Source organism: Prionailurus viverrinus, chromosome A3 (genome assembly GCF_022837055.1).
Source record: "Prionailurus viverrinus isolate Anna chromosome A3, UM_Priviv_1.0, whole genome shotgun sequence".
NCBI classification, from domain to species: domain Eukaryota; kingdom Metazoa; phylum Chordata; class Mammalia; order Carnivora; family Felidae; genus Prionailurus; species Prionailurus viverrinus.
In genome coordinates, this window is record NC_062563.1 from 121,084,527 (window position 1) to 121,095,764 (window position 11,238).

An 11,238-nucleotide genomic window follows, 5' to 3' on the forward strand; every position below is an offset into this window, starting at 1 on the left:
CCTGTCCTCCCTTGCCCTCCCTGTGCCCGAGCCACACCACTGTCTCATGCAGACAGCCCCAGCTGATGGCTTTCTCTTCCGACCTCTCAGAGGGCACTGGCCGGCTCTTCTTTGAGTTCTACCGCCTCCTGCATGATGCGCGGCCCAAGGAGGGAGATGATCGCCCCTTCTTCTGGCTCTTTGAGAATGTGGTGGCCATGGGCGTTAGTGACAAGAGGGACATCTCGCGATTTCTCGAGGTATAGCCAGCAACCTTGGTTTGGCCAGCTCACTAATGGCTTCTACCTTGGACTGCTGCTTTATCCCTGTCTCATCTGCATTGTGGAGCTGGGGACTGGTGACTTCTGCTTTGCAAGGGGCCTGTTTGGGAAGCTCAGGGCTTCCCATTTAGGGAGGAAACATTGCTAGAAGCCGACCCTGGAAAGAACCTGTGGTCTCACTCTAAGAGGTAGTGTGTGGGTGTGGGCCTCAGGGCTTGAAGGACTGTTCCTAAGTCAGGTGGGGTGCCAGACTCCTAGAGTTGGGGTTCTGTGTGGTGCTTCACTGGGGGAACCTTTGAGATGGCCAGATCAATTTTCCCCAACCAGAATGGCTTGCCCTCACTCCCTGGCACCACGACAGATGCTCTGGGGCATCTGAGAAGGAAAAAACATGGCTTACCGTGGGTCCCAGCTCAGCTCTGAGCCGGCTGGAGCCGTGCACTCAGGATCTCTGTGGCCAGAGGCATTCTTGGGGTGGGCAGTCTGGGAGCTCGAGCCCATGCTCCCGCTCGGTGTTCTTACGTTAAGCGCAAGCGTCTGTTTGGCTCATAATCTGGACACACAGTGAACACATCCACACTCATTGGAACTTTCTTACTCAGAGCCTCTGGGTGAGCTAGAGGTATGTAGTCCAATAGGGTAGCCATCAGCCACGCGTGGTATTTAAATTGACATTAAAATCCCTCAGTCGCTCTAACCTCATTTCAAGTACTCGTTAGCCACCTGCAGCTACTCCATTGAACAGGGCAGACAGAAAACATTTCCGTCATCACAGGGTGTTCAGTTGGACTGCAGTGGTCTAGAATGTTCTAATGAGAGCATGTGGAATGTGGCTGGGTTCCATTCTGGCTTTTCCTAGAGGCTTCAGGCTGTTCCACTGTGTGGCTTCCTGAGAGAGGAGTAAGCGGCTTTGAGGCTGTAAGCCTCTAAAACTAGCAAAATTTCCTGGCGCACTCTGATTTTCCTCTGTTGCTCATCTTTAATCTTTCTCCTGTTTTGTAGTCCAACCCTGTGATGATTGATGCCAAAGAAGTGTCAGCTGCACACAGGGCCCGCTACTTCTGGGGGAACCTTCCTGGTATGAACAGGTTGGTGAGAGAGCCCGGGTCTGGGGTGGCTGCGGGTCGGTGTCTACAGGCAGCTCAGGCCAAGGAGGAGGAGGTCACTGAGGGGCCCTCTTGGGCAGCCACCCCTGCTGACCGGCTTGCCGCTCTGCCGTGTTTTTCTCTGTTTCCTTCTCCTTGAGGGAGAAGGCGAGTCAGGGCATAGAAAATACTTGCCTGAGAAATCAGAAACTAATGGCCGAAATAGGACCTTTGAAAGGGCACCCTTTACACAAAAGGAGAATCCCCATGCTGCTGAGTGACATAGTTTGCGCTCCCACGTCGGTGATGGATCCAGACTGCGCTTGTCCTTAGTCTTCTAGGTGAAGCCACGGAGGGTGGATGTGGGATGGGAAGGAGTGGTGCCCACACCTGGGCCACATCTGCTCCGGGAGAGGGACCCTCGAAGCAACACTGGGCAGCTTAGAGGGTCCGGCTTCGCTTGTCATCCCCACACTTTGTTAGCTTCAGGTCCTTTGTTGGAAGGATGTTCTTTGTTTAGGTTACACAGGTAGAGATTTTAATGTCCAGATGTTCACGCAGGCAACTTCGTTTCTTCAGTGGAATAAATGCATTCTAAAAAGGCCTCTGAGGGGAAAGGAATTCTGGTTGAGAGTCTGTTTAAGAGCAGAGTGAGATCCACCCAACCTAGATATCTGTTATGTAGGGAAATATTTTCCAGGATGTTCTTTTTTTCTTTTCCAGAATGTTCTCAGAGTGGATTATATACCTTGCTATATCTATAAATCAGAAACATCGTCTAACCTGGCCTCAGTCTTCTCCTCTTCCTCTCAGCCATTAGCGTGAAGTTGTAGGAACATCCCTAGCCTCCTACCCATGTAGCAAAACTGCTTGCTGTCTTTTGTGAGGGCCTATTGATGGGAAGGAGATGGGTCAGGAGGATAGCTGGCCTGAAAACTGTCTCAGTGCCCTCCTAAGCTCCCAAGACGTATGTGTACTGGAAGGGCAGACTGGATTACGCAATCCGGTGTTTCATGGAGCCACGAACTCAGTGTCTCCTCACGGATCTTGGTCCTGTGGGATTATTCTCACTTGCTTCTTCCGACTCTAAAATTCTAGAACTCTGACCTTCGAGGAGGACCAGAGGTACCACAAGGGACCAAGGAGAGTGAGTGTGTGCGTGAACAGGGCAGAGGCTGGAGGCGCCCACTCAGGCCGTGGGTCCCTGTGGGTCCCACGCTGAGGTGGTGGACTGCCATGGGAAACCTTCACTAAGTATTCTGAAAGGTCAGAAAAGGTCAGCGCCGAAGGTGGTGTTCAGTGATCTGCTCTGCCCTGTGAGAAGTGACACATTGAATGTCACGGAATTTTAGTCTTCTGGGGACCGTGCAAGAACGTAGGCCATTTTAACTATACATTTAAGGTGCACACTTCGATGAATTTCATCCAGCATACACACCCATGGAAGGCGTCACCATAGTCAAGATACAGAACCTTTGGTCACCCCCAAAGCCTGACAGATACTTTGAAAGCTCAGTATATTTAAAGATAACAAGAGCGACTGGGTTTTCCTTCTTCGGGGCAGGTGTTACCTGCTTATTCGTGGATTGAGACCACTGTGGAACTTCCCTTTAAGGATTAATACTTGCTGCACTGTCCTTGGATGGCTGCAGTGTGTGTGCCTGTGTTTGGGGGGCGTTTGAAGGGGGTCACAACGTGTGTGGGTGACATCAGCCCTCTTTTCCTTCTCCGTGTGAATCATGGCCGCCAGGCGCGTCCCCGATGCTCTCCTGGTCTCTGGCGTTACCTTCTCTTTCTGCCTCCTAGGCCGTTGGCATCCACTGTGAATGATAAGCTGGAGCTGCAGGAGTGTCTGGAGCACGGCAGAATAGCCAAGGTTAGCCCCCTGGCACCAAAGCCGTCTGCTGGGGGGGGGGGGGGGCGGGCAGGGAGAAGGGCAGAGAGGGCGGGGTGAGCCGGAGTGGCCTCTGGGGCCGTGTCCACAGCTAGTGTGGAGAATGCACTTTGGGAGGTGACACGGGGTCATGCAGCCAGTCGGCCAGAGGGGCGGGCCCGGGGGACAGCTTGGAGGGCAAGGAGAGAGATCAGAAGTCCTTCCTAGTCTCTGGCGCATCCGTTGAGCATCGCCTGCTGGTCCTGTGGGAAGCAGACACTCGATAAGACGTCTTTGCCACAGTCCCTGGATCCGCTCGGGCTTTTAAGCTTTTTGGCCAGGGCCTGTTGCACGAGCCTTCGGGACCGCACATCTCTCCTGTGATGTGGAAGCCGCATCTCTCTCTGGAGAAATCTCCTGGAGTGAGTGTACTAGGCGTCAGGGCCCACGAGAGCAGGCACCGACATTCGCCAACACTCTGCAGGGACCTCAGAGGTGTCCGAGCTCCCGAGTCGTTTGGCTTCCTTTTGCCTGCAAGTTACTTCACGTGTGCAAGAACCAGTTCTCAGAAGACTTAGGAAGTTCAGTCCTGGGCTCGAGCTGCTACTTCTCAAGTCCTTGGCCAGCGGGACTGGACTAAGGATGGCCGGGTGACCTCAAAGTGGGACGAAGAGCAGGGCGGTGGGATCTGCAGAGGCTCACGCCGGAGCCTCACCCCGGCCACCGGAACAGACCGGGCCTGACTTGTCAGTGTCGGACTTGCCTGTCCCGGCAAGGGCCTGGCACATGTGTTAGACGCACAGCCGGCGGATGAGTGGTCATTCTTTTCCTCTCCTTGTTTCTAGTTCAGCAAAGTGAGGACCATTACTACTAGGTCGAACTCCATAAAGCAGGGCAAAGACCAGCATTTCCCCGTCTTCATGAACGAGAAAGAGGACATCTTATGGTGCACTGAAATGGAAAGGTAGTACCGAGGCCGGGTGCTGGTGTCGTGGGGGGTGTGGGGTGAAGCGGTGGCTGTCTGTGAGGGAGGAGGGATCGCTGCCTCCTCCGGCCAGGCTCGTACCTTCCACAGGTACCCTGTGAGCGGTGGGTCCTCCCAAGTGTTTCCTGACAGGGCAGGTTCCTGGGGAGGACTCCTGTGCATCGTGAGGTCGGTCACACAGGGTAAGAGGGGTCTAGGAATCGGTTCGTGGTGCCTTGGCTCGCTCCCAGAGGTCCTTGCTCAAGCTGCTAAACCACAGGATCTTCCTCCACTTGTGCTGCTCGTTGTAGGTACTTTGCACACCGGGGCAGCGCGGGGCCAAGGTAGGCCTCGCGGCCTCAGCACTCTGATTTGGTGCAAACCAGACTCTGGGGCTAGATTACCTCTTCAGTGTCAGTGTAACTGCAGCTTAGCCAAAGAGACCATTTACGCAAATGAACAGAACAGACACTTGAAGCTTCTGAACTCAGGCAAGAGTCCAACTCCTTTGTTGAGTCTGCTCTTGTGGAGAAGATACCAGAGGTGGGGGGGGGGGGTGTATTTATCTATCTAAATGTTTATTTTTTATTATTTTTGAGAGAGAGAGAGAGAGAGAGAGAGCACACGTGCATGGGGGAAGGGCAGAGATAGAGGGAGACACAGAATCCGAAGCAGGATCCAGGCTCTGAGCTGTCAGCACAGAGCCCGACGCGGGGCTCGAGCTCACAGGCTGTGAGATCGTGACCTGAGCCGAAATCGGATGCTTAACTGACTGAGCCGCCCAGGCGTGCCCTAGGGATGTGCATTTAAGTATATAGACTTCCATACCCGCCGTGCCTGTGTCTCCATCTTCTCAGGCGGAGGTGTTTTTCACAAATGCTAACTTTGTTTGTACTGGGAGGCGCCTCTCGGACAGCGATTATCTTACTTTCCTTCAGGTCCACAGAAAGTGGCTGGGTGCCTGAGTCGTGCTTGGTGAAGAAGGGCAGAAGATTCGGCAGACTCGCCCACGCCCACATTGACCCCTGCCCTTTCTGCCTTGTGTCTCTAGGGTGTTTGGCTTCCCTGTCCACTATACCGACGTCTCCAACATGAGCCGCTTGGCGAGGCAGAGACTGCTGGGCCGGTCATGGAGTGTGCCCGTCATCCGCCACCTCTTCGCTCCGCTGAAGGAATATTTTGCTTGTGTGTAAGGGACATGAGGGCAAACCGAGGTAGTGACACAAAGTCAAACAAACAAACAAAAAACACAAAACACAACAAAACACCAACAACATGAGGATGGAGAGAAGTATCAGCACCCAGAAGAGAAAAAGGAATTTAAAACAAAAACCACAGAGGCGGAAATACCGGAGGGCTTTGCCTTTTGCAAAAAGGGTTGGACATCATCTCCTGATTTTTCAATGTTAATCTTCAGTCCTATTTAAAAACAAAACCAAGCTCCCCTCCCCCCCCCCCTTTTTTTTTTTGGTCAAACCTTTTGTTTTCTACTCTTTTCAGAGGGGTTTTCTGTTTGTTTGGGTTTTTGTTTCTTGCTGTGACTGAAACAAGAAGGTTTATTGCAGCAAAAATCAGTAACAAGACATAGTAACGATACCTTGCAGAGGAAGGATGGGAGAGAAGGAAGAAAGGAAATTCTATAGAAATCTATATATTGGATTTTTTTTTTTTTTTTTTTTTTTTTTTTTTTTTTTTTTTTTTTACTATATATCTTTTTTTGTTGTTGTCTCTAGCCTGATCAGATAGGAGCACAAGCAGGGGACAGAAAACAGTGACACTCAGCGGCAGAATTCCCTCCCAGCCACTGAGCTGTCTTGCCAGCACCATTCCTGGTCATGCAAAACAGAACCCAACTAGCAGCAGGGAGACAGAACACACAAGACCCTTTTATACAGTATTTCAGGTGCCTACCACACAGGAAACCTTGAAGAAAATCAGTTTCTAGAAGCCGCTGTTACCTCTTGTTTACAGTTTATATATATATGATAGATATGAGATATATATATAAAAGGTACTGTTAACTACTGTACAACCTGACTTCATAATGGTGCTTTAAAACAGCGAGATGAGTAAAAACATCAGCTTCCACATTGCCTTATGTGCAAAGGGTTTTAACCGAGGATGGAGGAGGGAGGCAGCTTGAAGGTGAATCGTTAACCATGGCGGGCTTTCCCCTTGGTATTTTCACAAGGTGAAGGAGGAGAATTTGGGAACCGCGTTCTCCCGCTCCTCCCTGCCAAAAAGGGGGTGAGAGGAGGTGGTCGGACCGTGGAAAGCTAAGAGTGGGATTCATCCAGGCTCATGCAATAACCTTTTGATTTTTTTTCAAAAAGGAGACTCCCTCGGCAAGATGGCAGGATAAGGGGTCTTCATTCCCAATTTCTCACATTAGCCGATTCGAGGGCTCCTTGTGGTGGGATCAGAAATAATCCAGAGTGTGGGAAAGTGACAGTTAAAACCCCACCTGGAGCAAATAAAAAAACATACAAAACGTACTGGTGCTTTCCTGTCTAAGTCGCCTTTTGTGTGTTCTTTTATGAGGCCCTCACCATCCACCCTCTGTGCACAAGGCGGCTTCTGGCCCCTGGAATGTGATGTTTTTGGTCATCTCCAAAGGCTGCAGTTTTATACTGGGAGGCTGATGACACCTTTTGTTATAATTATTATTATGGTTCTGGTTATAATTATGTTTGTTTTCAGATTTTCTTTGAGAAAACAAAAACCCAACCCCCCTCCCTTTCGGTTTCAAACCAAGGTGCGGGGAGCAGGGTGCTTCTGAGTTAGTGGTGGCCCTGGTGCCCTGGCTCCCCACCCCTCGGGCCAGGTGGGCCACCGGGCGCAGCGACAGCCAGGCGGCCAGAGGAGTCCCCGAGGCCGGCCTTCCGGGCGCGTCCCTCTTCTCTTCTACTCCCCTCCTCTCGAGTCCCGGGTGTCAGGGCTGGAGGGAGGACCGGGCCATCTCTCTCCTCGTGTGTATGATTGGAGTGGTGTGTATTTCTTTTCTAGTACTTGGTCTGATGATAGCTGTGCTCTTCGTTGGAGCCAGCAGCACCTGGAGCCCCCGAGTGCACTGACACCTCCTACCGAGGCGGGCAGCCTGGCGTTGGCGGTAGGCAGGGACAGCATTGGTGGCTCCAGGGTGAGGGCCCAATGGGCAGATGCTTGCCTGGATAGATGGGGTGTAGATATGTGGCATATAGAGATATATATTTTATAATGGGAGGGGGGATGGCACCTCCTGGGACTGGCAGGGCTGGGAGGTGTGCTGTCAAGCACATGGTCCCGAGTTCGCATCCCTAGAAAGATAGGGCCTACGGTGATAGGCGCTATATAAATACATAGATAGGGTCACGTATAAGAAATATTATGTAGTGGGGAGCGGGGCAGGGGGGCTCAGGATGCTGAGCCTCGGGTCCCACTGCAGACAAGCCCCACGCCAATCAATCAATCCCACACGCATACACAGGAACAGAATTCTACCGATGCAGAATGGACGCGTGCACGCGCTCATGCGTGCACACACACACACACACACACACACACACACAGCCAGGGGGCTCCCAGCGCCCTTCTCCCCAGGATTCAGGACTTCGTGGCGTCGGCCCTGCAGCTCTTTACCTCTGTTGCCCTGATTGCAGGTAGACTGTCAATCCCAGAAGTTGCTAGGTGCTGAAGGCAGGAAAAGGAGGAGGTTTTATTTTCGCAGGTGCTCTCCTCTAGCAGGTAGCGTTCTATCTCTTTTGCCCCTGGTGATGTCAAAAGATTCTTCTGTTAGCAACCTGTGATACTGACCTGCAACTCTAGGCACCAGTAAAGTCAGCCCTCGACTCCCCCTACCTATTCTCCCCCAACCAAAATAAAATTGACATCCAGGTCTGTCTCGGCCAAGGGGGCTTCCATTGGAAAAAAAAAAAAATGGGACAGTGAAATTCATCATTTGAATAAAGCAAATTAATAATTGGTGACAAAACTAAACCAAGGCTTTGAATCCCTTGCTCGTTGCTCAGGAGTCCGCGCACAGCTGGTGGCCGTGGTCTCCTGTTCCTTTTAGAGGTGCTTGGTCCTGGGCCTCAAGCTACTATTTTTCCTTGTCAGATTGGTTTTTAAAATCACAGCCAGTTGCTTCCTGCCGGCTCTGTGACACGGTGGCAGGTGGCGATGGTGGGCCCCCCTGGGGCTGGAGCAGCTAGGAGGGGGGATCCGTCCGCCCCTCCCTCGTTGGAATCCCTGTACTAAATCGTGGTGCTTGCCCGTCCCTTCCTCCAGCCGGGCTCCATCCTCCTGGCCTGGAGTTCACCAGCACCACTCCAGGAGGGCTGTGGGGAGGAGGGCTGCCTCAGGCAGTCCAAGGTGCTCCCTCCCCCACTGGCCAACACTAAGGTCTTTGCAGTCCCCAGCGTCAGGACCGTCTCTTCCGGGCCTTTCTTCTGCAAACAGACTTACCGGCTCTCTCGGCCCTCCTAGGCTTTTCGTCCACTGCTTACGCGAAGGGGTTTGCCTTTCCCGATGGCCCAAGCTCCACCCAGGGGGTCGGTGTGGGGATAGAAACTTGGCAGCCATGGATGTGGCAAAGCCTGAGGGCTTAGTGTGGGCCAGCCAGCTTGCTCGGAGGAGGCCTGGCTTTTGTGGGTGATAACCTAAGAGCACTTGTTCCTCCTGGTCTAGCAACCTGACTAGGCCCCGGAACGGGCCAGATGACAGTTCACAATCACCAGCTTTTCTTCCAGCCCAAGCCGTGGGCTTGGTCCCACAGTAGAATTTGAGAGGGTGTAGGGGACCTTGGGGATGTGCCAACTTGGCCATGCCAGATGCTCTCAGTCTACTTCCAGCCCCAGCAGGGGCGCTTCTGGGGACACGTATCTGGTCGCTTTCTAAAGGAGGGCTGTGCTTTGGCTGAGGCGGGGTCGTGCGAGGATTAAGGTGGGGATCGTTACGCTTGCTGTGGGCGAAGCCGAGGGTAGAGGCACGGAGCGGAGAAACCAGGAGGGCCTAGGGAAAATTCTGGAATATGTCCCCAGTGGGATCTTCTTTGTAACGAAATGTACCCCTGGAAACCAGGGCTTCTAGGGACTGAGGAGGATGCCTCCCCGTTTGTTGCAGGTGCCAAGTAGAAGGTGGTGCCAAAGAGATTGGTGGCTTTTGTCCGGGGGAGGTAGTCGGGGGCCTGTGCCAGGGTCACAGAGCCCTTGGTCGCCTGTCTCAGGAGGAGGTGAGTCTCCCAGCAGGCGGCTGCTGAGCCCTGTGGGCCTCAAGCTGGCTGGTGCTAAGCCCCTTCCCTGTGGGCTGACTAGAGAACAGTAGGCTGAGGAAGCAGCAGGTGAGGACCAGGGGGGAGAGGGGTCTCGCGGTCAGTACATGACGACATGAGTGCATTACTATCTGTTTTTCTCTCTAGACCCCAGAACTTTCCTGCTACTGAACATTCTTCTAGAAAGCAAACTTCCCCAAAGAGCATCCAGGACCTCTTAGCTTTTGAGACAGGCCTGGGAGTGGTTGGCTGGTGGAGATGCCCCTGGGAGTCTTGGTGAGTCGCTAGGGTGCGGATTGGGACAGCAGGGAAGGCTGCTGGACCTTGAACTGGGCTAATGAGGCCCGGCTCCCCCTCCGTCCCTCTTTGCTGGCAGCTCTGGGAGAGCCTACATGGGAATACCCGCCACGTCCGGCTCAGGAAGGTCTGTAGCAGGAGCAAGGGAAGGAAGGTGTCGGTGGAGCCGTCTGGGAAATGTTCTCCAGGAAAACCGCAGTCAGTAGTCTTCCCGTGTTTGGTGATCTAAGCGTAGGTAAAGCAGATCTTGGAGGAGGTTTCGAATTCCTGACGCTGTTCTGCTTGGCCAGAGTTGCTGTGGCACCGGGGTCTTTCAGAGGAGTCATTTTTAGGAAACTTGCAGGATCCCCCTCTGTGGGGTTAGGGCTGTGGGACCTGCCTGGCACTGTGATCTGAGAGAGCTGGCAGTTTCCTTTGGTCAGAGAAACAGCAGACCCAGGATTCTGGCGAGAACAGCATTTCTAGCCAGGCCCCATGTTGATCCCAGGAGGTGAGGAATCTGAATTTGTCTCTCCGCTCGCTCCCAGTGCTTGCGATTAGAGGTGACACTGGAGTTGTCCTTGGCAGGAAAGGCTTTCCTCCAGCACAGGCTTGGGGGTGGGGGCGAGGGGAGGGGGGCGGGGTTGCCGAGGACTGGCCTGGAGCTAGCATGGCCCTGCCGGCCTTTCCATGCTGAGGCAGGGGTTAACTCCAAATGTGTGCAGGACCTGGGAGGAAAGAGGAGAGATTAATGGAAAAGATAGACTGCACGGTTCTCACAGAAGCTCTCGAATCTTTACGTTTTGGTAAAGGAAGCCTGGGGGTCTTTGGGAGGCAAGGGCAGCCCCTCTTGTCCCTGGGTGTCCTCAGAGACCTGGCTGAGATGGGCCTTTGCTTGGTGACCTCTGGCTCACCACCGACCCTGGGCAGTCGAGTTTTGGGGGTGGGAGAAACCAGGAGTGAGGACAAGGACGGAAGGGCCCTTTGCTCGTCGTGACTCTGCCCGAACGGAGGCCCACGGACTCCTGGAACTCTGGTAACTGGAAAACTCCCCCGTTCTGCTCTGCCCGAGGGCCGTGGGAGAGCGGCTTTCCCCGACCCCAGTCTGGCCGGCCTCCAGCCCGGCGCCTGAGGAGCTGAGCAGGGATCGAAAGCCTCGCCCCGTAGTCCCATTTCACTTCCCAGACCGATTCGGCTGCACAGCTCTAGAATTCACCAACCAACCAAAATGCCGAAATTTCTTAGAATACGCAGAGGGAGGAGGTGACTCAACAAGGTGCTAAAACATTTTATTAAAAATATATATTGTTAAATTAAGTCTGCTGTCTGGACAATGACTGTTTGTTTTGTTTTCTTGTAGTGGAGTTTAAAAGAGACTATTATTTTACTCTGATATATTATTATTAAAAAGGCATTTTAACTTTGTACTTGAAAACTAAATGGGCGGTTTCATGTGTTTTAGCTGAGGCATTGAAGTAGCGGGTGCTTACTTATTTGTGGGAAATCATGTATTCATACTGAAGAATAAACTC

General features: G+C 52.9%; 1 protein-coding gene across 5 annotated transcripts in view; it reads left to right on the forward strand.

Annotated features, from left to right (window-relative positions):
* Positions 1-11,023, forward strand: part of DNMT3A (DNA methyltransferase 3 alpha) — a 105,554-nt gene extending 94,531 nt beyond the window's left edge. For 4 of the 5 annotated variants that reach the window (XM_047851866.1, XM_047851865.1, XM_047851864.1 and 1 more), the window contains exons 19-23: positions 91-239; positions 1,263-1,348; positions 3,152-3,221; positions 4,064-4,182; positions 5,234-11,023. In XM_047851866.1, coding sequence (XP_047707822.1) covers positions 91-239; positions 1,263-1,348; positions 3,152-3,221; positions 4,064-4,182; positions 5,234-5,375 — 566 coding nt within the window. In that variant the 3' untranslated portion in view covers positions 5,376-11,023. Of the gene's footprint in view, positions 1-90; positions 240-1,262; positions 1,349-3,151; positions 3,222-3,702; positions 4,043-4,063; positions 4,183-5,233 lie in introns of those variants that run through there. The other variant, XM_047851868.1, reaches the window with a different exon arrangement.
* Positions 11,024-11,238: the final 215 nt, after the last annotated feature.